General features: G+C 39.8%; 1 protein-coding gene across 1 annotated transcript; it reads right to left on the reverse strand.

Moving 5' to 3' along the window:
* Positions 1-1,056: 1,056 nt before the first annotated feature.
* Positions 1,057-27,383, reverse strand: rfng (RFNG O-fucosylpeptide 3-beta-N-acetylglucosaminyltransferase). Its single transcript, XM_042507521.1, has 9 exons — positions 27,151-27,383; positions 21,872-22,441; positions 13,491-13,539; positions 11,795-11,897; positions 11,443-11,596; positions 11,178-11,263; positions 7,655-7,820; positions 7,442-7,527; positions 1,057-5,497 (listed from the first exon to the last, which is right to left on the reverse strand). Exons 2-9 carry the CDS (start codon positions 22,373-22,375, stop codon positions 5,422-5,424), a joined length of 1,224 nt encoding a protein of 407 aa, XP_042363455.1. The 5' UTR covers positions 22,376-22,441; positions 27,151-27,383; the 3' UTR covers positions 1,057-5,421.

Raw genomic sequence — 27,383 nt, forward strand, 5'->3', positions numbered from 1 at the left:
TCTCACCATGTGTCTCACAATAAAGAGGAAATTCTGAATTTTTCATCATTTGTCATGTAATTAAGTTGGTGATGATAAATACACAGGAGCTGGATGGAGCAGTGATAACCCCCATACATTAAACACTAGGGATATCCTGATCACGTTTTTTTTTCTTTTGGCCCCGGATTTGATCCAAGTCATTTGATGTCGAGTATCTGTTGATACTGAGTCCCAATCCGATACCTTTATTTTTCTAGACAAAACAACTGCACAGTGCACTCCCGATCCCGATCAGTCAAAAATGCATCTCTCCATTCCGAATTTTGAGATTAGATCGGGACATCCCTATTAAATACTGTATGCGGTGGAAATGCAAAACACTTTATACTGATAGGCATGTATGCCTCAAAACTAAAAATTTTTTTATGATTTTTTAAAATATTTAATTTTTTTTACCGTGCCTTTGAGGGCCTCTGTATTTATGCACAAGCAAATGCACGTCAGAAAATAGTAATGATGAACATAGAATTGTCTTTGAGATGAATGGAACAACAAAGAAAAACTTTTGCTTTGTTTCCATATTTTACTTATTTAAACTTACAAAATATTGATGTGGGTTTTTCCTGATATGCAAAAACTCACACACAACATATAATCATCTCTGAACTACACAAACCTTACAGACCAACACAACTATGTAAACACGCACACCCTTAAGTGTAGCCTATTCTTTATGCACATCTACCGAGTATGTGATGCAGGAGCAGAGTCCCTCGGCACCAAATCAGCTTCATTAGATTTTGCTGAATGAGCTCATCGGCCCGTCGAACAGGATTTTAACTGCTTCCAGAGAGGCCCTTCCCAGGAAGAAGCGATAAACACACTGCTATAAATCTAACAGCTACAGTATTTCATTCCTGTTGTAAGTGATGTCATCAGTTTGGCAGTATGTGCAACACTGCTAAAGCAATGATTTGGTTACAGTGTTCTGCTCAATGATCCAAACTAAACATACATCACGTCTGCAGTATGGTAACAATTCAACAGCACAGAAGACACTTGTACACACTTGTGCACAATGCAGAAAGGTTTTATTGCTATTTAAAAACAACACAATAATACATAAGCGGCGACGGCTTTACAAAAACACTTGCTTTCTCTCTCTCAGCCACTGACCTGCAGTGGAACACATGCTCTGGATTTTGGATTTTAGTCTTGTGTGCAAAAAGGTAGACAAGTGTTTTACACAAATACAGTTTACAGGCAGAAATACTGTTACTGTTACAAATACTGTTTACAGGCAAAAATGCTGTCGCAGGCTGGTATCAATGCAGTGGATGGAGCCAAAGAACCATGTTATTAGAGTCCAAAAACGGATCTTGATATTTAAGAAAATGAGGACTTCTTTGCCATCTCATTGTGAAAAGTTAAAATGCAGACCATCAGCAGATTAACTGGCATGCTAAAAAACTACAGTATCTGTTAATTTTTAGAGAAAGCCTCTTAACTTTCACTGGATTTCAGTGTAATATTACTTTGGTGGAAACAAAACTAAGCATTCAATGTGAGGCTGTACTTAGATGAGCACTGAACATGACATTTGAACATTCTACAATATTATATTGAAGTACACCTGGCAACCTGATCACCACACAGCAGGAAGCGTGCATCTGCTGCTGGCTGATCTAACATCACTAAGCTAGCTAACATTACAGGTCAGATGTGGAAGATCAATTCATGTCATCCATGAATAGATGCACGCTTCCCTCTGCACTGCTATATGATTGGCGGGTGTAGAAAGAGACATTGCTGTGTTTTTCAAATATATTTTTTTGGCACTTTGAGCACAAAAAGCTGAGTGACATCTAGTTCAATTGTATCGGAGAGAAGGCATCTCAGCCGGTTCCCTTTCAGAACTCAAAATCTGCCGTTTTGACAGTGCTTTTGGCGCAAGATCGCAAAAGCCACCTTTATGCATATGCATGAATTGCTGCTGAGCGGAACCAGCTGAGAACATGGCCAAACAGAACCGGGCACTATGTTATTGTACACTGGTGGATGGCACCTGCTGCGTCTGCATGAAATGTGGCAAGATGGCTTTAGGTTGAAATGCTACTGGTAACATTGTAATGTTCCTTACCATGTGCCTCCTTCACCTAATCCTAACGGTCCGTGCCATCATGTGTGTTTGTTGACATCTCAGCCTTGGTTGCCATGTGCTTTTTTTGTCTAAATGTAACCATGCGCAGTGTGATCCCCCCATGTGCTTGTGTTAAAATCACAGCAGCAGCATCCCAGAAAGTAAAGAGCAGACGCAGAAAGATACCTAAAACAAAATATGTAGACGTGGAAGTCCACTGCAATATGTTATAAATTGGAATGAGAATGTGCTGAACATTTATAAGGTCGATATCACCAACAGTCAACAACTCACACCAAAGATATCTAGATTGATGAACAGCACTACAGGTAAGAGGAAAAAAAAATTTGGGTTCACTGTCACGTCAAGAAAAATCTACTGAAAATGACTTACTGCCACATTGGCTTATTTTGAGCAAAAGAATGCTCATCTAAAAAAGTTAAAATTGAAAGGGCATTATTTTGCAGTGATACTTTCTCATGGATCAAAGTGGTCAAAAGGAAACTAGGTCACTTTGAATATTAGCTGTACCCTATGATGAAAATGAGTATCTGCATCAAATTTAATGGCAATAGAGTCCTTCACGGATGACGTTTTTCTGTAGGCCGACGCAGAAGTTAGCCCTGTTTCCCTCATCAGAGAGCCTATGGGATTCTTCCATTGGATTTTGGATCATTGCAAAAAATAAGCTCTGCGGGAAACTAACCTTCATGATACTTGTAACTTTTGATCAGCAAGATTATCTTCACAGATTAACACCACTTTCAGGATTTTTGAAGCCTAAATGCAATTGCCAGAAGTAAAAAGCTGATGTTAGACAATAAACTAACTACACCACAGTCGTGTCATCACCACTACAAGGTTACAAAGCTATACTCAGAGCAGTTCGATGTGGTGATGTTCTGTAGTCTCATTTATTCTCTTTTAGTGACCGCCTTTTTTGATAACACATTAAAGTTTCATAATTTGCGACTGTGGTATATACTAATGTATTTTATGTCACAGAACAACACGTGATAGTCTCTTCAGCTTGAGTTTACCACAGACCTTATTTCAGACTTCCTATCAAAAACACATTCAAAAAACCCATTGGCTTTGTGACAAGGGAATTAGAAGTGCTAAAAAGCTACTGAATTCCGTTTTTTTTTTTGTTTTTTTTTGAGTCATTCCTGGGCTTCTCTGTGGTTAAGATTTATTTTGCTCCTCCAACTCCCACTAATGAGTTCTGCCTCCAAAGTTACAAAAATAAAGAATACATAATGAAGTTAACACATATTTACACCAACATTGTGATATCTAACTACAGTCGGTAACATACAGGAAGTTACAAGATGAAGGTAGTGCAAAACCCTAGAGACAGGCCTGTTGGAAATGGGCTAATACAAGAAAGTATTTGGCAGAGAATATGAATGCATCAGAACAACACACTGAAATAAATGTGTGCCCACACAGCACACAAACCTTCATATGAAGCATCACCTCAGTTCATGTTTGACACCAAAAAAAAATCTCAAAAGATTTTAAAAAGAATCTTAAAAGTACCTCAACAATTACTCAATGGAAAGAAATAATCATGTTTTTATACTGACTTTGGGGTCACATGTCAACGGTGAAAGAATACAGAGATGAACTGCATTACAATAGCAGTCACTCAGTATGTTTACAAGATGTTGTAAAAAGTCATATTACTGTGTTAGTCCGACTAAAATCTATTTAATTTCTCAAAATGGGACTCACACATCCAAATAATTTGATAAGAGGTTGAGCTATTCTGTCATGTAAACACCTCAGTCAGACTTCAACTGGACTCGGCATTCTGCGCATGCTCCTCCCTCGGTGGTTAGAGTTAGGGACTGTTTGTTACTTATGAGGGGGGAAGGGGTGCTGCAAAATGGGTCAGGCAATAAAAAAAATGTAGGCACTGAGGAGGGACTTGAGTTTTAAATGTTGGCTCAGGTGAGGGACATAAACTTGACAAAGCATTTTATATTTGTTTTAGTTAAAAAAAAAGTCACACCCCAGCCACCCCCCTCCTCTGATAAAGAACAGTCCCACAACACCAACAAAGAAGCTAAGCGATGTCCTGTTGTGGACAGGACTGCAGCAAACCTATTGAAGCCATCTAAAAAAATCAATCTTAGTTTAAGTGACACTATATATCTCTTTAGCTTCCACAGCAGCTGATGGAGGCAGCGGTTGAGCAGCAGCTCTGCTGTTTAGTGCAGCAAAATGTTTATGTTTACAGCTTCAGATCCCCATCAATAAGAGCTGTCTTACAGCAAGGTAAAACAGTAAATATTCTAATTATAGCATAGGCTAGACTTAAACTGATACTGATTTTTTTTAGGTGGCTTAAAACTAATCAATGAAGGCAGAGTTTGCTCAGCGCTGTTTGATTATATGTAAGTGACGCGGCGGTTTTCTACCCCAAAGTTATTGTTACAGTTATGACTGTGATTGAGATTATATCAGAGACTGTATAAATAATATAGGTTTATTGCAACCAGCTGAAAGGTGGAGGAGTCGGACACACTTCTGTCAAAAAAGGGATTCCCTTCCAGTGCTTGTTCACTGGGACAAAGACAGTAGTGAAATTAAACTCTAATCGAGCTGTAACCATCACTTCGCTAAACTGTGCATGGAAATGTACTGAGTGGTTTGTGGGTAACTGAGGCCTTTCATTTAACCATCAAACATCTGTGCTCTCAGAAACAGAGTAGGGAACTCACGGCAGTGATGATGCTGTGGTTTCTGACATGGAGATTGCATGTAAACCTGCCTTGGAGTAACATTAGGTAAATTTAAACCCACCTTAATTTAACTATTCCATCGAGGATGCTGACACGCTCATGTTTTCCCATTCGGCTGATTATTGCTGATTAGTAGAGACTGAACCATACTAGGCCATGCCTGCTATGTTTCTGTTGAGGGAAACTGAGATTAGTGTTAACTTTCAACTCCCAAAAGCTCATTTCAAGTGGAGAAAAATATGGCTCTGGCCATTAGTGGCTTTACTTACTCTCATGCTATAGCAGCCAGAAAAAGCTCTTCTTTGGTTCCACCTATTTAATTGGACTTAATGAGTTAGATTAATGTTGCATATAAAAAAGCTCTTCCTCTCAGGGTTGTAAAAAACCTTCAGTTAACACTGCATTGATGAAGCATGAAATGAAGCTGCTTTGGATACAGGCATGAGCCAAATGATGTATGGCATGAGCTCAATCTAGACGTGGCAGGGTGAGGCAGTGGCATTAAGGTTCAGCATGTATCAGTGCTGCAGGATGCAAACACAGTGGCTGTCAGTGTCTGCGGCGATGTTCCAGCTGTGGACACCAGTCAGTGTCTGGATACAGAAGACAGTGGACCGTCTTAAACCTGCAAGGTGGACAAGAAGAACATCAGAGATGCATTTACTTCTCTAACAAGAGCAAACTTCAAGTGTTAAGTGTTACCCAAAGTTCATGAGTAAAATAGTAAAATGGGCAAATGTAGTATGTTTTAAGGATGTCCTACAAAGGCTTTAACCCTTTGAAACCTAAGCAAATTGTCTTTATTTTTTTCAGAAACATGGCAAGACGGGAATGACCAACGGAAAAATAATTGAATCAAAAATTTTCAAGAAATTAGTGAAAAGTACAAGAAAATTACCAAAATATTAGTGAAAAAAATTAAATATGTAACTATGATCATTACAGATATAACTTTTTTCTCTCCTCCCTAGACATTTTCCCTAGATTTTTAAAATTAATTTTCTAAATTTCTTGCGTTTTGTGGAACATTTCTTCTTCTTGTACAGAGCAGATAGCCAGTTTGAGGTGGGAGAAGTTGAATGTTCCACACAGAGCCCTGACCACCTTTGAGAAAACCTGGAATGGCAGTAATATCAGTGACTGACCTCACTAATGCTCTTGTGGCTGAAATGGAGAAAATCCCAGCAGCCAATCTGCTGGAAAGTCTTGCAGAATAACGGAGGCTGTTGTAGCACACTATTGCCCATGTTTTGGAATCATATGTGCAACACTCACACATGACTGGAGCATTCAGATTTTCACATACTGGCCAAGTAGTGTACACTGAAGTTTGAAGTTAAAGATGAAGCTTGCTGCTACTGTTGGAGCAGCGGAGAGCTACACAGGTTCTTTCTGATGTTGTCAAAAGTGATGTTACATAGAAAGTGAAAATAAAAGAAAACAAATTATACACTAGAACAGCTTATATTCAAATATGTGTGTATTGTACGGAGACGGCAACCTAGTAATGTTCCACTATCAATATCAGGGCTTGCTATTAACCCTTTGGGGCCTGCTTTAATATTATACACACTTGTATTGCTCAGCGCACAAATTGCACTTTTCAAAATCATACTTTAAAAATTATTATACATTAGTGCTATTTTTGAGATAGTGAGATTACTTTTTTAACCAAAATCAGTCCTAATAATTAATATCAAATATACATTCATTTTTTTCCGAATCTCGACCCTTCAAATGCCACGTTTTCTAGTTAATTTAAAAAAAAAAAATTCAATATACTAAATGCTTAGCAGATATGTTTTTTTTTATTATCACAGCCTAAGAAATGTTAGTGGTTAGCAGATTTGTTTTTGATCATTTTTTTGTGCAGTGTCAAATACTTACACCGCACACAAAATGCCCCTTTCAGAATCAGGCTTTAAAAAATATTACATATTAATATGACTTCTACTTTCACTGAGTTAATTTTTTTAACCCACGAGTCCAAACCATAAATATCAAATATAAATACATTTTCCGAATTTTAATCCTATAAATGCCAGGTTTTCGTAATTTTGTAAGTATGTTTTTCGATCAGAAAACAAAACAATAACAACACAAATGCAAAGTACTTTTTTTAAAAAAATCATCACAGTCTGGGATATGTCAATGATTAGCAGCAACATTGATTGTTACAGTGGACCTAGTGGAAATAGCATGAATTTTCTCCATATGCCAAATATGGTGAAAAGACGTCACCAGGTGGAAAATTCTAAGGCAAAAGCCCAGAATGACACCCATAAATAATACAATGCATGTTTTCATGCTTTGATGGCTGTGGGATCAAAAACTGCAGTTTGAATGGGTTTCAATGGAGCAATTTTTGTACTTTAACAGTATGAATGTAACACAGTGTATTTTAGACTCATGGTAGGGAGCTCGGCATGAACTTCCAAGATTCAACAAAAATACACAGTCTTATCGAAATGTATGCCATATGCATGAGCACAGCCAAAACAATCAAAAATTGAAAAATGAAAAGTGCAGAAAATGTGCCAAACAGTCCCCAAGGGTTAAGTTTTCTTACCTTGTGGGGTCCTCAGCCAGAGTGAAGCCTCCTACAATGCTGACCACATTTCTTCTGTTGTCAAAGCCTCCGAAGCTCAGAGTCACCTGATTCAAATCAAGCAGAAATGTACACCATTCAATTTCAGTACAGAGAGCTGAGAATGTCAATGCAAGATTTCACCAACACATATCATACCACATCGTGCACACATCCTCACGTGCACATACTCACCTGCTCCAGCACTGTGTCGGTGGGCAGCTTCTGTAGGTTCTCCAGGTGAGAGTGGAAGAGGTGTGTGTGTGTCAGGGTCACCTCCAGCAGCGCTTCGATGATGTAGCCGATGGTGCAGTCGTCCGGGAGTCGGATCTTCTCTGCTGTGCTGATGAAATTCCCCAAACTGAAAGCAGAGCACAGACAGAGGTTCAGCCATCAAAGCCTGTCAGTGTGTTACTCCACACCAGCAGCAGCTCTGTGAGGAGCAGCCAGCTCTGAAGGAACCTTCCACCTGAGTTTAATTCAAATTTGAGGAAATTCCTCAAGGTGTTCTTGAGATATCGCTTTCATAAGAATGACACAGATGAGGTAACAGTAACATTAATCTTTCACCACTACTGTAAAATCTAATCAGCTCATCATTGAGTCCAAGTAAATTTTTGGGTCAAATGTAAACATATGCCCTTGAGGCGTTCTCTGGATATCGCGATGACAAGAATGGTGTGGACGGGTTATGCAATAGCTGAGTAAGGTTGTGTGGCAGCAGAGCTCCCGTCAGCGAAACTCAAAAATTCTCAGAAAAACTCGAAAACTTATTATCCGGAGTAAAAAAACTACCAAAATGAGCGAGGAGAAGATGCCAAGCAGTCAGCAATGTCGGCGCAGGAGGCAAATGAAGCCCTCTTACTCTCCATTAAACAACAAAAGACTCTGCAAGAAAAGCTCACAGATCTAGAATGTAGGTCAAGGAGAAATAACATACGTATCTTCAGGGTACCAGAAGGGACAGAGGGTGAGTCTGTAACCAAGTTTGTGGAAACTCTGTTTAAATGTGAACTTGCCCTACCAGAGGACTTTTTATATCAGAATCAGAATCAGAATCAGAATGCTCTTTATTGTCATTATACAGTGTATAACGAGATTGGAGAGCTTCTCCATTCCTTCAGTGCAAAGTACAAAAGCTTTTTACAGAATTAAGTCAGGGATAGAAATAAAAAAAAAAAAAAAATAGACTTATATACAGCTATATACATGGGTGTGGAGGTATAAGTTAAATAATAAATATGAGTAGAGCGGCTCGGTGTATTGCATGACATATTGCACAGTATGTGAAGTATATTGCACAGATAGAAATATATTGCACAGGAAATATATTGCACATGGAAGATAATTAGGGTGTGCACCCGGTGGATTGAGGTAGGGATGTGATGTATAATGTCTATTGTCTGTTGTGGTGTCCGGGGTGGTTATTTGTGAGAGTTCACGGTGGTGATGGCTCTCGGAAAGAAACTGTTTCTCAGTCTGTTTGTCCTTGCCTTGATGCACCTGTAGCGCCTGCCTGAGGGCATCAGGTCAAACAGCTGAGCGCCAGGGTGTGAGCTGTCCTTGATCATGTTATGTGCTCTGCTGAGGCACCGGGTGGTGTATATGTCCTCCAGGGAGGGGAGAGGGCAGCCAATGATCTTTTGGGCTGTTCTGACTGTCCTCCGTAGTCTCTCCCTGTCAGCCTCAGTGCAGCTCCCGTGCCAGGTGGTGATGCAGTAGGTCAGCAGGCTCTCGATGGACGAGCGGTAGAACGCCAGCAGCAGCTTCCTGTCCAATTTCAGGCAGGTGGGGATGACTGCTTGGGCCAGGGAGAGGTTGAAGATCCTACAGAAGATGTGGGACAGCTGGTGGGCACATGCTCTGAGGACCTTGCCAGGTACTCCGTCTGGGCCAGCAGCCTTCCGGGGGTTAACTGACTGGAGCACCCGTCTCACCTCGTGCTCCTCTACAGTGAGTGGGGGGGTGCTGGGACCTGGTGTGGGTGGGGCTGGATCAGATGCGTGTTGCTGTGGTGATTCAAAACGGGCAAAGAAGCAGTTAAGCTCCTCTGCCAGCGACACGCTCATATCACCCGGTGTAGCAGCGCAGCCTCTGAAGTTTGTGATGTTCTGTAATCCCTGCCACACCTCCCTTGGTCTGTTGCTGGCAAGGTGGGACTCTATCCTCCTCTTGTAGTCCGCTTTGGTGTTTTTTATTCCTCTTTTCAGGTCAGCTCGAGCTGTGCTGTAAAGAGCTCTGTTCCCTGACCTGAAAGCAGAGTCGCGGTTTCTCAGGAGGGAGCGGACCTGGGTGGTCATCCATGGTTTCTGGTTTGGAAAAACCCGGATAGTTCTGACTACAGACACAGTTTCCATACAGAACTTGATGTAGTCCAGTACTGATCCTGTGAATGCTTCCAGGTCCTGGTGTTCAAATATAATATATATATATACAAATAATATATATATATATATATATATATATGTATGTATGTATTTTTTCTCTTCTGTCCTTTTTGTCCATATAGATAATGCAGTGTAACAGCATGAAAATTTTGTCCCTAAATGTTAATGGGCAAAATAATCCTATTAAAAGAGGACAAGTATTAGCTAAAGTGAAGAAAGAACAAATCCAGGTGATATTCTTGCAGGAAACACATCTATCCTTGAGAGAACATGACAAACTGAAGAAACTGGGATATAAAAACACTTTATTTAGTAGTTTAAAGAAAAGCCCTAAAAGAGGAGTGGCTATACTAATATCTAACTCTCTTAATTTTAAACTCATCAGTTTTTTGACTGCTAAAGAAGGGAAATATGTAATAGTTAAAGGGAAAATAGATAAAAATGTAGTTACTTTGGTTAATTGTGCAATTAAAGAAGATATCACTCATAAAAATGACTGGTATCTGTATAAAATACTGCTTATTGCCAGTAAGTAAGCAATTACAGGGAACTGGTACAAATCTGAACCTCCAAGTTCTCAAACAATGGCTTGACATAATCAAGGAGATCTTTGGCACTGAGGTCTAGAGTAGCCAACTTTGAACTTTGAACCAAAATTATTTAAATGATGTGCCCCCACATTGTTTGTTCTTGTTTTATTGTGTCTTGTCTAAAATGTGAAAATTCATTTAAATAAAGAGTGGGGTAAAAAAAAAGAATGGTGTGGATGGACAGATGGGTGGACATGCGTACCTACGTACAGACAACCCGAAAAGAAAATGCCCTCGGCATCATCTACTGCCGGTGCAGAGGCATAAAAAATCCAAAGAATGCTCCTATAACCTAAATAATACCAGCATATCCCACACGTCTTAATCAGAAAACACTAGATTCAGAAATATATCCAAATGGAAAATGCTGCTTACATAACATGTATCAAATTCAAAGCGTGTCATATTTGCAATAGTAATAGAGGAATATTAGTGTGCATGTAAATGTATCATCGTCTGTATCTGACAACTCTTGTTTTCTTGACAATTATTAATTCGTGATTGTTTCTGCCTCCAACTACACATTAAAACAGCTGAGTACAACAGGATAGGGCACATTCTCTGAGGGTGATCTACAGACCTACTGAGGAAGGCTTTTCATTTTAACATTCTTCAAGTACCTGAGAGCTTAAAGACAGGGTTGCTCGTAACACACTGTACATATAAATGTTTTTTTTCTACCACAAAAATGCAGCATCGTGAAGGTACAACACTTTGATAAAAGTCTTGTCCATGACCTACCTGGCCCATGGGCTCATTTTCAGTGCCAGACCTCTGCTGATACAGAAACCTGCTCCGCCCGTGGCAAACCAGAACTTGACTGATACCTGAAATAACACAAAGACAGTCAGACAGATGTTGGGGGTCAAAAAGCCTAAAGAAAAAAAAACTTGCTTTTGTTTCTGAAAGAACATTCTGAAGACTGCATTTGGTTTCATTGCTCACTGCAGTATTTGTCAGTTATTGGAGCCAGAAACATGTAATAAGGTGTAAACGGCAGACTGACCAATCCATCACTCTTGACCCTCTCTGCAGCCTCGATGGGATGATCCAGACTGGGCCGGCCCAGGTACACATCCTGGCTGTGGTGGTAGGAAGAGAGCAGCCGCAGCAGGCTGGGCAGGATCACGTAGTTATCATCATCGACGTGGCAGAACCACCTACAACACACAGACACGCACGCACACACACACACTCGTGCGCGCACACACACACACACACACACACACACACACACACACAGACAGACTGTAGCTTACTTTGGGTGCATACTGTCTGTGCTGGTGGCATGTAATCTCCTGGTTAATAAACTGTGTTGCATCCTTGCTGTGTTACGAGTCTGTTCCCTTTTCACTCACTTTTTTTGGGACTCGATGAATTTGTCGTACTCCACAGACATCTTGCAGCACAGAGCCTGTCGGGTGTGAGCTGCTGAGCAGTTAGTGTTGATGATGTTAGCTCCTGATAAAGAGACAGAAGAGGACAGGACAGTTCAGCTCCATGCTGCTGTGGATGGTTGCAAACTTACTATTGTACACATTTCTTGTCTAATAACAGCATGAACTTGCATTGTCAATCTTCAAATACTCTTCACATATCAAACCAGACTGATGGGTTTGTCTACATATTTTTTTCATTTCTTCATCTTTAAAACGTATCTATTTAACTGAAAATTTGGTGTCATTGTAAGCAAACGTGTTTCAACATTGGCTCCTCTAAAGTCCATGTAAAGTGATAATTAAAAGGTGTTCTGAGTTTGTCACATCAAATAAAGATATGTTATTAAACACCTGACCAAATTTGAATGACCAAAAAAATCGCCAAGTATGTAAAAGAAGGTCTCAAAATCATGAAAAAAATGCACAGTATTCTCTGATCTGAAACACTGGGGGCGTGTCCGCTGGAGGAGCGGAGGCCACGCCCAATCGCAGGATTATGCTGAGTATAGCTCCAGTGTGTCATTGAGCTATGGTTTAAGGCTTGCCCAAAAAATCTTAAAACAGGAAAATGTTAAAAAAAACAGTCAACCATCTAACTCCACAATTCATTACTATAGAGCAAAGGGTCTTAGTAACATGTTTTCAACAATCAGTTTGCAACATTTATAATGTGTTTTGAAACAAATCAGTTTTACACAAACTTTAACACTGAGCAAATTGGCTTGATTTCTTGAAAAAAAAAACATGAGAAGAAGGCAATGAGCAATCAAAGAAGAAATGATAAAAAAAAAAAAGAGCAAGAAATTAGTCAAATACAAGAAAATTACCTGATAATTAGAAAAAACAACAACAAAAAAACAAACAAAAATAAAATGCAAATAAGAAATAAAGTAGACAAAAAGGGCAAATGGGACTGGGAAAGGTTCTTTACAAATTCTTGTGATTTCATAATATCATTTTCATATGTATTTATTCTAATTAAAAATCTTATTTTTCCCCTAGACATTTTTCTGAGAAAATTTTCTAGCTTTTTTCAAATTTTCAAAGTCTATTTATTCCTTTCAACTTGTGGAGCATATCTTACCAAGTTGCCAAGTGCCATGTTTTTTGAAATAAATTGGGGTTCACAGGTTTATACTTATGGAAGGCTTCTGAAAGCAGCACAAGAAAGGTGGTGTCGCTTCAGGTTTCAAAGGGTTATGAACAAAATGTAAAAGTGACACAAGTGTTTGTTTCCCACAGAGCTTATTTCCAGCAATAATACACATCCAGCAGAAAAGCCCATCGGATTTTTGTTGAAGGAATTAATTTCAGGGTTAGCCTACAAAAAATGTCATCCCTGCAGCACTCTTTACCTCTATGTATAAAAACTGGCTTAGTGCAATAAAATAATTAATTTCTCAATTAGTCTTGACACTGTAGAGCACATTTACTCAAACTGAGTTGGCTCCCAAAATATTAACAAATATTTAAAAAAGAAATGTGTCCATTGTAACAAAGGGTGACTATGTCTATTCTGATTTACTGGATAACTTCATAATATGGTGACATAAAACAGACAAGAAACACTCTGAATTTCATTCCTGTTTTCCATGTGAACTGTCCAGTCTCTTACCTGTTCTCATGCGCAGCTCCTTGTCCTCCCCATCAGTAAATATGTAGGTCTGAAACACACAAAGACACACTGTTAGAAAATGCAAGCGTGCGCACACACACGCGCGCACGTACACACACACGTACACACACACACACACACACACACACACACACACACACACACACAAACACGCACACGCACACGCACACGCACACACACGCTCTCCTGTTGAGACACAATGAAGCGCTCCATTGTTTTCTCTTGCAGATGAGGACGTGTGTGTGGTTATAAAAGAGAGAGCAAAGATGGAGAAAAAATGAGATCCAGACACAAAGCTCACACAATAGTGCCAAACATATTTAAATTAATGAGAGGTAGAGAGGGAACACATTCACACCCCCCCTCTGTGCTTAACTGAGTGCCTTTTTACCAACAGACATGCTGTGAAAACTGTACTTTGTAAAAAATGATGGACATCTTGGATTCTTGCAGCCAGAAGTGACCATATTTTGATGAGAGGGTGTATATAACCCTATGGCTAACTGCTAGCTTAGTTAGCATTGTTAGCATGGTGGATTTACAGCTATGGTTAACTATGATAATTCTAATTTTTGCTAAAGAAAAACAGGCTTAAAATGCTAAGAAAAAGAAATTTTCCTGAAAAACTGAATGACCAACTCCTTCAAGGGTCTTTCTGTAATACCCAACACTGAAAAATACTTTTTTAGACAACCAAAGCATAACAAATAACTTCCATAACTTGAGAACATAATGCATTTGTAACAGTCGGGCCTATACTCTGTAAATTTGGGGTTTTGCCTGCGTGGTTACATTACCTATACAACGCTGACGCAGTGGGATCGTCTTGTCTATGGATGGCACCCACCTGTCACTCGAACTGGCCATGCCATTAATAATGTGTAATTTTAAACCTTAGTAACATTTTAATGGGCATATTGACACTTATATAGTTGTCATGAGCGAGGACATTTGCTGTAGAGACGAGACCAAAACCTCTTTTTTGTACCAGGCTGTAAAAAATGTGTATTTCTGTTGTAAAATGAGACATTTTAACATGGGGGTCTATGGATATAGAATCAATGTTATTGGAGCCTCAAGTGGCCATTAGAGGAGCTGCAATTTTTGGCACCTCTGTGTTGGCTTCCTTTTTTAAGGTTACCACTTGGTGGAAACCGGTAACAAATAAAGTTAAGATTTTTAAAGAAATATTTGAAACAAGAACATGAAGTGCATGTTTTTAAAATTTTTGTTTTCCTTGGTTCTGTTGTGCCACTAAAATGCAAGTTAGACTAGTCAAACTGAGTTTTTACACACAAAGGGGCGTTCCCACCAGCAGGTTGATTCGATTCAGTTCAGTTCAGAACAGTACAAATTTTTTGCGTGTCCATTGTGAAAAATTGTGCATGGTAACTTTGGAACCGTCCCCATGTTTGGTCTCCCCTCTGTTGGGGTACCTAGGCACATGATCCGGTACTAAAAGGCGGAGCTAGAAACACTGCAGTCTGTTGATTGGTCAGTAAAGAATCAACACTGTGCACTGGGAGCTGAGCTGTGGCTGCTTTAACCGCTGTTCATACGGTCACAAGTTTTATACATTAGTAAACTTTAACTATTAAATGAAAGTTGTTTGCAGCCTCTAACAGCTACTGGAGACTGAGAAAAAATAATTTACTTCACTGAGCTGACTGCCGGCAACTTTTAAGGTGAAATGTTTACTTATAATGTTACTCAATACATGTGATGATAATGTGAATCCATCAACACACCTTACATTTGAACATGATAACTCTGACCATTTCATGTGTTTTTACTGTCTCTCTTGGATGACACACACATTCAGTACTGAGTGGATCTCAAATCTCTCAGTGGATCTGAAGTGTTTTAAAAAAAAAAAAAAAATTTGAGCCTGAATTATGTGACCTGTATATATTCTACTCCTCATGTGGAGAAAAAAAAACATGTTGGAGTGTCATTCCTGTGTGGGCCGGCAGCACTAAAACCCTGTTCTTGCCTGATAAGGAGTCAGTGGACAAACCTGCTATTTTTAAATATCCCATTTAGAGACACTCTCACTATAGCCTGCCCTTTTTGGTTCTGAAAATGTCGTCATGCAGATCCGTTCAGTGGTAAATGGGGTACAGACTTCAATCTGTATCACCAGTAAACAGGGAAATACAGCGGTTGCTGCTGAACGGAGTGACAAAACCCTGCCCATATGTAAGAGTACTGTCTGAAGTGGAATCGTGGATCTAGGATCTAGGCCCATGTTTGTAGGGGTTACTTTTGGTTGCAAAGGTACAATACTCAAAGCTTTTGATGGAAAGGCAGCTTAAGTACACCTGCTACAGTAAAGTGTTGACTGACATGTTTAATTAATGAGCATCATCTATCCAGTTTATTTAAGAGCCTCTGATAGTGAAGTGTTTTCCACAGATCTCTATATGGACACATGCCTCTTCAGGGCACTGCAGGCACGCATCGTTTAACTGTCACACACCATCAAATGACAGTCAAAAGGATTATTATTTTTTTTTTTTTTTTTTTTAAGATTATTTTTTTGAGCCATTTTCCCTTTATTGACAGGACAGTGTAAGATGGACAGGAAAGGTGGGAGAGAGAAGGGGGAATGACACACAGCAAAGGGCCACAGGCTGGACTCAAACCTGGCTGCTGCAGAAGCCTCAGCAATATGGGGCGCATTCTCTACCAACTGAGCTAGAGGTCACCCCAAAAGGCTTGTTTAACTTGACCTCAGGCCTCTATTAAATAACCATGGCCTGTGTCTTTATGGGAGGATTCTCTACACACCACTCAGACAGAGCAACACTGACGTATTTACATTACAGCAACTTTTAATTTTACGGCCAGCTGTAAACACGAGGGGCAGACTTTACTGACCTGAGAGCAGTAAAATATAATGGCAACAGTCTGCCGGTCCCTGATACTACATGCTTAATTACAGCTGACAGCTAACACAGAGGAGCCCTCTCACAGCAGAGCCAGTATGAGCCGAGCTGTTGATACTGGGAGCACAAACTGGACTGGAACTGCTCCATCCTCCCTGACTGGAGCATTTGTGGGTGAAGTGGGCCAGAGTGTTTCTGCAGTTAAACTTCCCTCTCTCCACACTGGGGCTCTTTGTCCAGCAGTGAGACTTACTAATTGCTTTAGTGGCTCTCAGTACAGAGCTGGTCACAGTGCTTTCTGTGATGGATACTTTCAACTTTATGTGAGGTACTTAGGACTGCTTTGAACCAAAGCCTCTCTGCATTCACTTCTGACTTAGAGTGTGTTAAAAACCTTGAATCAATCAAACTTGCCATGTCACGGTGGTTAACTACCAGTGACTCGTTTTTTGGTGGAAAGTCCCTTCAGTCCATTTTTCTCAGGTCAACTGTTGACTAAACCTAGTTTCCTTTAACCCATAAATGCTCAAAATTGAGCTGGAGTAGCTCGTACATTTCATCAATTACTGTCATTGTTTTGTCAGCAAATAAACAGACCACTATAATTATAATTAAATAAGTCATTAAAAAAACAACAAGCGATTCTGAGAGGCTTGTTAGCCATGTGGTTACAACACATGCCAATTCTCAAATTAAATTACAGCCCATGGGCAAAATCTGGCCCCCAATAGTGTGCTGGATGGCCCCCATCCATTTTGTGATTCGCACTGGGAATTGTGTTTGTACTCTGAGAATACATAAGGTGGCAGAGTGCATAAAACAGCATCAAAAAAGAGCTTGTTTATAAAAAAAAGTGGCAGTGGAGGATCCCCCACACCCACGGACAGAGGTCCTAGCTAAGACCCTACTGTCCAAAAATCCTAGAAACATCCTGAAATCCAACGTCATAAAAATCCTTATATCATCACCCTGCCCAATCTTTCATTTATGTCTGCCGTCACACAGGTGTCATAAACAGAGAGCATGATTTTTTGCAGATATTCAGGTTTTATTGTGATGCTGCTGCTGCTCTAATAGGTGTTATAGTGTTCTGTATTTTCACAACAATGCTACACTAGTTGGATTTGAGAACAGTTTCTGCAGACACATTTTAGTCTGTTTACTTTGTTAATATGTTGAAAAAACAAATGCTAAATTAAGTGGCAGCGTGATAAGAGCCAAACAAACAGAAAAAAGAACAACCCTGAAGGATCTATTAAACTGTCAAGCATATACCCTGTAGTGATTTAAATAACAGTGCATAATTTGAAAGTACTTGAAGTGTGCAATGTGCAGCTGTTTTATCCAGGTAACTACAAGTATCACTGAGACCGGGACTCAGTATCTGCAGATTCTCAAAATCAACTGACTCGGATCAGGGGCAAAAACAACATGATTGTGACATCCCTATTTACAATCGGTCTCATTTTGCAACATTTGGGATGGTGGTGTGCCAAGGCCAAAAAACAGACTGAAAAATATGTGGCGTGGTGAACGACAGGTGAAATTGTGCAACAATTCTATATCATAATGACCGAAAAACAACATATTAACAACTTGGTTCAATAGAGGGGATTCTGACACAAAGCAGGTTCAAGATTTACTTTCTCATAAATATCCTGTGGTTACACTAAATGCCAGCGAATACAAACTCTTAACAGCATCACGAAGGAATCTCTGATGGTGACACAGAAACACCCAAAAACCCACCAACAACAGACAGGCAACAGGGTGGCGCAGGCAAAAGCAAAATCCATTAGCACTAACATTACTGAGCCTGTTCGTGCTGCATCAGTGTGTTTATATGAGAGCTACGTCTTTTTTTAATGATGTGCACTGAATTGTATGAACTGCATGCAGCTGATATCTTCCCATGATTACATCTAGTGAATTATTATATAGGGCTTTTAGTTCATGTACTCCTTCCCTGGCAGGAACACTGGATGGTTCAGCTCTTGGGTAAAAAAGATTATGGAGGGTGATTATATTGCTTAACCACAGAATTTAGCAATGCATTTCATTAGGTGGGGTTTTGGATTGGGAGATGCATATAAATGTGATTTATTTTGTGTTTATTTTGTGTTGTAATGGTGTCAAGTTGTACACTACACTAGCTTAATTTTAGGACTGCAACAATTTTCCACTGGCTCTATCTCACCATTATATGTGCAGTGTGTGCACAAGAGTTTTTGGCTCCATAAAAATCAAACTATACATGGCAGAAAACCAATAAAACAAGCAGCAGAATACAGCCATCCCGGGTGTCGCAGTGTGTGCTGCCTTAGCTAGCTATGTTGTCCAGTCACACACCTACATCATGCAATTAGCTTCTTGACAAAAACTCAAACCCTTTAAGACCTGTCATACTTGACTGTTTCCACCGCTGCCTGAAATCTTGACATTTCATTTGCAATCTATAAAACATGCAGCCGTATGGTAGAATATGCTGGAGGCACCACAAGTCTTAGTGCTCATTTTAGAAGGCCACGTGCACACTGACTGTTACTGCTCATTTGTCTTCTGTTTAAATCTGTTTCCACTGTAGCACTGTGGTTGGGGTTATGCCATGTTATGTGTTGGGCAGATGACTAGTTGAGTTCAATTTCTTTGACTATAAGATTGAGTTAAAGGCATAGTGTGGGATTTTGAAGTGGGGTTGTATGAGATACTTACATATAGTCAGTGTATTATTTACAGTAGCTGGTTCAGCATTACCCTGCTGTACAGAGGGTTGATATCAAAACGTGATTTAGCCACTTTAAAAAAACACCTACCTAAAAAATACAATATCAGTCTAAGCAGACTGTAATGAGAGTGTTTTCAACGTAAGGTTTCATTGCAGTCGGTTTGCGTAACAGCCGCTAACAGCACTTTTTGACCAGCACCAGCATATGCAAGTGGCTGCGAAATCTGCTTCCCTCACCAGCCAAAAAAAGTGGTCTATTGAGTGGCTGGTAGATTTTTTAATTTAACAGCCAGGGTGGCAGCTGGACAAAAAAGTTCATTTCCAGCCCTGTTTCTGAGCAGTGGCTGCAGCAGCTGAGAAATGTAGTGGCAAACTAAAAAACTGTGTGATAGTGTGTTGAAGTGGTGTAAATACTCTAAACAGTGTCCAGTTAGACTGGTATTGATTTTTTTAGGTTAGGTAAAACATATGTTTGATATCAATCACTGTTGGCTGTGTGCCCAATCTGTTTCTGCAAACCAGGAGCGTGTCAACCACCAGCTACTGCATGTAATACACTGACTACATGAGTGTCTGATATAGCCCCACTTCAAAAATAACCAACTATTGCTTTAAGATTATTCATGGATGAAGACGACTGGTTGGAGCTAGGGATATGGCTGGCTTCAGGTTGAGGTAAGGGGAAACAAACTACAACACAGAGCTGTTAGAACATACAACACAAGGTGAGTGGCGCTAGTGTCAGCAGCTAATGATACTTCCAAACTCCTCCTGGCTGAAAGCAGTTTCTTATTTAGGGACGTTGCACTTCCAGTTTTTAGCAACATGCACTACAGCTGGCCAATTGAAATTTTATTTTCAATTATGATTTGAACTTCCAAAATGTATGAAAACAAGATCACTGAGATAAAATCATTCGTGTGCTGCATTCCATTTCACAATGATGCTCTAATTTTGTATTGTGTTATAAATCCAGCACAGCCCTTTACTTTACAGTGCTGCCTTCCTTCACAGTGAACCTTTGTCCAAATCCCAGTTGTCTCATATTAGTATTTGAGACCATAATTAGAGACATTTTGAGTTGATCGCTACGTTGATCTATGCATGAGACTCTTATCAACACCCACAATATCATCATTGAGTGCATTTGGTAATTTCACACCTATCATTATTGTAATATGACATGCATCTGTTTCTATTATTGCTGTGCCTCTCTCCCCTTCCCCCCTCTCTCGTTCTCTTTCCTTTTTGCTATGATTGTATTTAATTTGTTATTTACGACATCTATTGCACGTCTGCCCGTCCTGGAAGAGGGATCTCTCATCATCCTCTGCCGCTCTTCCTGAGGTTTCTTCCTTTTTTTTTCCCGTCACAGGGGTTCTTTTTTCGGGAGTTTTTCCTTGGGTGATGTGAGGGTCTAAGGGCAGAGGGATGTCGTACACTGTAAAGCCCTCTGAGGCAAACCATGTTTTGTGATTATGGGCTCTATAAATAAAATTGACTTGAAACTGACTACATATGTGCTTGTGAATCATCCATTCAACCTCAAAAACTCAATGTATAGAAATTATTTGTAGTTGCAGAAAAAAAAACTTCTAAATGAATTTTAAACACAACCTGTCACCCCGATTCTAATTTCTGGGACCTGTTTTAGCCCAATTAAATTTGTTGAAACAGAAAAAAACCCCACCAAATTGACGACTAAAAGTTGACAAAATGTTTCGAGCTTTTGTCAATTAAAACTAGACTAAAAATATGATTGATAAAAAGACAGACTGAGTCTAAAAAAGCTGCCGAATTTAACACTGCTTTTCAGCCCTCCCTAAAAGCCTAACTCACTATCAACCAGCCTGTCGGATGTTTTTTTCACCTTGGGTCAAAATGGTGCAAAGACAGATTTTGGTCAATGATTAATCATATTACATATCTCTGAACTCAAGATTGATCAAAATAATCATGAATATGGTTTTTGCCGTATTCTGGCAGCCCTAACATTGAGCTTAGTTCCTTCATGAAAGTCACTTTGGATGAATGTGCCGAATGGAAGTCATGTCATCTGATGTCATGTCATGCAGTGCAAATACTGAAGCCATGAGTCCCACTACTTCAAGTTCATGTGTCCACACAGCTCTCGTGTGGTAAATGCCAAACTGAGATGGATGACACTGATCCTGGAACTGATGCAAAGCACACTCAGCCACCAGCATTTCAATGATAACGCATTCTCCTTGAATCATGTGTTAAAATGTTACCCAGTGCATCACTCCACATGTTCACTGTCACTGGTGCAGCAGATGCAATGTTCCCAGTATTTCTGACACATACTTGATATAGAACTTGAATAATTCTTTTTTTTATGTGGATACTCAAAACTAAAAGCCTTTAATTTGTAATGTAAATATATAAAATCCTATTGAGTCTTATCCAAAATAATATATTGAGCTTTGAATTTCATTGTGAACCTATCTGACTGATAATTTGATGGCCCAAGAAGAAGAAGAAAAAATACTATTATTATCATGTAAAATAAATGTAAATATATAATTATAATAACTATATGTGTCTATTTTTGGACATTTTTCTCTATTCAACAAAATAAAAAAATCATAGGAAAGCAAACCAATTCGCTCAGGGTTCAAAGTTTCAAAAACTTGTACGGGCATCTGAAAGCAACGCTAGAAAAGCAATGTCTATCCAGTTTTTAAAGGGTTAAGGCTAAATCCAAAAGAATAACTAAATCTCCTCACCTGTTCTAAAGCTTGGGAGATCCAGGTCTGAATCAGCAGCTCCAGTCTGGACTTGTGGTACTTCCTGGTAGTCTTCACTGCAATAAAAATATCCTTTAGCTCTAATAGGTCCCGTGACCTGGACCCTGAAGGTCTGCTACCCTTTCCTTTAGGAAGAGCTCCTCTTTTGGAGTCCATGCCCCTCTTGGGACTACTGAGATCCTCCCGGATACCTTCAGTCTTGATGGATCTGCCCTGGCCTGCGGAGCTCCTCTGTAGCTCAGTGCTAGAGTCTGTTTCTGCAGGGGCAGACACTGCTGGATCCCCAGCATGCTGTGAGGAACCTGCCTTTGCAGGTCTGACTTGGGGTCTGGGCTGAGGCAGGTCCACTTGGCGGGCTGGGGGCTGGAGGGTGGGGATGAGCAGAAGCAGGAGGCCGCAGAATGCCAGGGAAAACAGGAAGCAGAACTTGCTGACACCCACTGAGGCTATGTGCATCCTGACTGGCCGATGGAGCGGGTTCATCAGCCTCCAGGGCTGCAGTCCCTCCCAGCACCACCTTGTCCCATCCTCACACCATCACCCGGAATCCTGCACAGAGAGAGAGTCAAGATCTAACAAGGTTTCAATGGTCAACACGTGTTCATACTCCAAACATTCATTCAGCACCTAAACAACATATTATTGGATCGTAATCAGAGTGTAGACTAAGCAGTGACCTCCAGGACTGAAAAATGAAGCCAACACACAAGTTCCAAAAACTGCAGTTCCTCAAATGGCCACTTGAGGCTGGCTGCTGCATCGAATCAATCTCCATAGATCCCCATGTTAAAATACCCACATTAACAGCAGAAATATCCCTGTATGTAGCCTGGGACAAAAAAAATGTTTTCATCTCTGTAGCTTATTTCCCTATTCATGATAACTGTACAGGGGTGAGTTTCTACATAACTCACCTGTTTACGTGTTATTGAGGCTTAAAATTCTGCATAATTAAGGGCATGGTCACTTTGAGTGACGAGTGGGTGCTGTCTGTCCGCTCTCCAGTTTTGCTAGAATACCAGCTTTTACATTTCCATATACATGAGGATTTTATTGGCAGATTCTGCATATCCACGTGGTCAAAGCTCAACAAGGTTGATTGTGTATTGTAATTTGTGGAACATTTCTTACCAGTTTCTCATTGCTTTTGTTGCTGTGTTTTTTCGATAAAAAAGAAAAAAAAAAGAAAAGTACCAATTTGCTTAGGGTTCAAAGGTTTAAATTCTTGTGAAAGGTGTCTTTAATTTTTTAGGACTTGAAAAAAAGTGGTTAAACATTTTGTAACATAATTTTAAATAAACCTACTTTTTTCCCTAGACATTTTTTTCTAGCTTTTTAAAAATAATTTTCTAAATCTACTAATTTCTTGAAATTTGTGAAACATTTATTACCAAAGTGCTCATTGCTTTTTTTCCATGTTTTTGAAATAATTCAAATAAATTTGCTCAGAGTTTTAAGTTAAATACTTAAAAGGCATCTGAAAACAGCAAAAGAAAAGAGATCTCGCTCCAGGTTTCAAAGGGTTAAATGAATGGGAAAGCATTATTTATTTTCCTTTATCTTCCATAGAATTCATTCTAAATAAAAAAGTTATTTCCATAAACTCTGTGACAACATTAGGACATTACAGACCCGTAATATAAAGTGTTGCCTTTACTTGTCTGAGTTTAAGTTCTAGTTACTGTCCACCCAAAGGAAGTGACCAATTTTACCACTTGTGTCAAAGGCTGTTAAATTTTTCAAAATATCCACTTCATATTCTGATTCGACTTTACACCAGCTCATTTTATTTTGTGAGGAACCTTCTAATACACAATTTTACAGCTCACTGGAGCCCACTCACTTGTGCCCCCTACCCCCCAAAACGACCCCCCGCACCTCTGTTTTCTGTTACTGGTTTCTGTCCCCCCACAAAGGGCCCCGCTGAGTTCTGAAATGGAGGACAGAGGTCCCCACTGAACCCCAGCAGCAGCATACGGGCTCTTCTGCTGCTGATGTGCTGAGGCCTCACACATTCATGTCACATATCAGTGTTTCCTCTAGGATTTTTTTCAGCAGCGGGGGCAGGCTCTCCGGGGAGCCGTGGCGGCGTAAACAAATGACGCTTTTTAAAGGCTGAATGTAAAAATAAAAAATAATAACAAAAATTCAACAATAAAATAATAAAAACAATAAATAATAATTTCTTGATGGGGCTGTAATCAGTGGCAAAGTTTGCACCCAGGCTCAGAACAATGGATTTTTCTTGGTTTTTTTTGTAGAACAGCTCTAAGGCTCTGTTGTACGGAAATTCCCCAAGAGGTGGCCCGTTGATGCTCAGCAGCATACATGCTGCACGGTGATCCCCCTGCAGCCTGTTTCTCAAGTCAGTCTTCACCTACAAATAGAAACAATAATTTTTTTATTTATTTTTTTTAATTTTTTTTTTCAACCCATTTAGGGTCCCAGCCTGATAGCCTGTGTTTCCCTTTATGTTTTTCTCCTCTACTCTCATCTCTCTCTCCTGCACCATCACTTTGCTCTCCTGCTCCTTCACTCGGCACTCCCCCTCCTGTACTCTGCTCTCCTTCACTTTGTTGCACTGCTCCTCCCTGTCTGTTACTTGTCTTATACGATTACATAAAACATTAACGTTAGATAATTTACACTCACGTCACATTTGATTACAAGTGTGAACATAATTTTTTACCTAACCATCATAATTTGAGTCAGTAAAAAGGCTAATGATACCTGACTAGCACCATCCTCATCAGGTGTCTTTCTCTTCTTTGAAAAATATTTGAACAAGCTCATCTGAAAATGCAGTCAGCAGTTACATCATGGCGTGTATATCGCTTAATGCTATCAATTAGTTTACTCACGTTAGCGACACTGAGTTGAGTTGGCACCGGGCCCAATTAACTTAAGCTACGTAACCTTAGCTGGCCATCAATATTTTGCAAATGTTTATTTAACTAATAAAATCTATTATAAGTTTTCTTAAGCTAATAAGTCTACCTTTTCTCCGGTAAGTTGCACGCTATTTTCAAGCCGACACTCCTCTGACTCTCCGGCCTGATGCCTGGATGCGAGCAGCTAATTAACGTCGGCACCAGTTAGTTCTGTTGGGGGGTGGGAGGGGGCGGTGGTATCTACCCCAAAGAGTAGATGCGGAGCAAGATGTTATCTGCCTCAGCACTCGCGACACCCAACGCAGTGCAGGACTGTGCTGTGATGCGGCGGTGGTGTATTTGCAATTAAAAAAAAAAACAAAAAAAAAAGGGGCGGGCCGCCACTCCTAAATGAGTGTAGAGGAAACACTGCATATGTTCTGATGTTGGAGAGTCATAAGTCAGAGCCGGCACTTCACCTACAACTTCACAAGAATCACATCTGACGACCAGCCTCACTTCACTGGATCTGCTGCTGCAGACGTTCTCTACAAATCTGACAGCAGCACAGAGGCTGTCCTTCACAGCTCCGCTCAGAGGACAGACGGACATTTACAGGTGAAAACCACCTGCAGTCACACTGTTCTCAGATTAGTTTTACGTTAAGTTGTGTTCATACTGAAAAGCCGAAATAATGTGAAAATGTATAACCCTTTGATACCCAAGCAAACTGGCTTGATTTCTTTGAAAAACATGTGAGGGCAATGAGCAACTTTACAAGACAAGGCCCAAGAAGAAGCAAGAAATTTGTTAAAAGTTACAGGAAAAATTCCCTGAAAATAAGCAAAGAAAGAAAGAATGACAGAAAGAAAGAAAGACAGACAGAAAAAAAAGAAAGAAAGAAAAATGAAAATGACCTCAAGAAAATGATAAAGTGATTTAATTTTTTTTCTATGGCCTAGTTTTAAATACATTATCAAGAGAATTATAAATACAGTTTTCTGGACATTTTTCTTTAAAAAAAAAAAACATACATACAACAACAAAACCTAACTAAAAATAAACTTGGCTGTTATTAAACAGCCACGTTGTTTGGTTGGCAAACAACTAGTACTCAATCAGTCAGTTACTCCACTGACAGACAGATTAATAGAAATAATAATTGACAGAAAAAAACAAACAAAAAAGCTAAGGAAAAAAACATATGATCATGATCAGAATTACGGATGTAAAATTGTGTTACAAATTATCATGATTTTTAAGCATTTCTTTGTTTTTGTGTTTGTTTTTTTCTTAATTTTCTCTTTTTTTTTTTTTTTTAATTTTCAGGTAAACTTTTTGCTTCTTGCCTTCTTCCCATGTTGTTGAAGGAAATGAGGTCAATTTGTTCAGGTTTCAAATGCTTAGCATCTCTGTTTGGATCCTTTCAATAATGTTGTCAGACATTTAGTAATGAAGGAAATCGAGCCAGTCTGCTCTGGTTTCAAAGGGTTAAACTTGATTATCTTTACTAAGGCAGCTGTGACACATATTTAGATACATGCGCAGTCGAAGTCTGTTCAAAGAGTTTCTAAAATGAGCCAAAATCCAAATGTAAAGACTACATTCTCTTTCACACTGGCTACAGATGCACATATAAACGCATTCAGTTCCAGTTAGTTAAAAGGCGACATTTCCGTCAGCATTTAAAGGGCACAGTGCGGAGAGGCCGCTGTCCTGTGCTCCCACTCAGAGGATTGATCAAATCTCTGTTTCTGCACCTGATTCTTTCTTTGGAGCCATTACTTTTACTGGTTAGATGCCAACACTTAAGCTAGCCTTGGTACCTTCAAACAGCAATGCTACTTCCGTTTAATAATGCAACTCTTTTAGCTCGGCTTTTTTTATTCGCGCTGCAATTTATCGTTTCAGTATGGCACAGTTGATTTGAGAAGTCAGCGATGCACATTATTAAAGTCGGCATCTGTATAATTTTCCAAGCATCTGTCCTTTTTATAACAATTACACGTTTAACGATGCATGTGGTTACGTTACGGCTCCAGGTGCGTACGTTATTAAAAATGTATACATTCTCATAGAAGCTGTTACCAAACTGTTCATTCAAATACATGCCGATTAAAGGATAAAATCCACGCCGATTTGAAAAGTAGCATATTTTCTATTGCTCCACCGCTCACTCTCTCGTTCACCGGTAGGCTAAAGTCAGTCCGCAGCCAGTGCGCTCTAACTGGAGACATTGTTTGTTTTTGGAAAGAGTGGCATAAAGAGCTTCGCTGCGGCATTTGATGTCTTTTGTCCAGAATGGCGAGGACAGAACTATATATCCTTTACTCCAGCTAACGTTAGCTTACAACAACAACAGTTCCGATGGTGTTGAGTGATACTTGCCACCGGATCCACTGCTCGACTCGTTGTCTTCCTTTTTGTTCCGACGTGACTTTAAATTTAATGTTCCAACAGTTTCCGAAGCTCCTCCTCTGCCCGCTCCGCTCTGACTGTCCGATTTATTTCACGTTCATGAAGTTATCGAGAAGACTTGACCCAGCACAGAGTTACTTTCACTGCCGGCCGTCCACTTCTACTTCACCAAACACTTCACAAACCACCAAACTCATCAACTC

Source organism: Plectropomus leopardus, chromosome 19 (genome assembly GCF_008729295.1).
Source record: "Plectropomus leopardus isolate mb chromosome 19, YSFRI_Pleo_2.0, whole genome shotgun sequence".
Lineage (NCBI taxonomy): Eukaryota > Metazoa > Chordata > Actinopteri > Perciformes > Serranidae > Plectropomus > Plectropomus leopardus.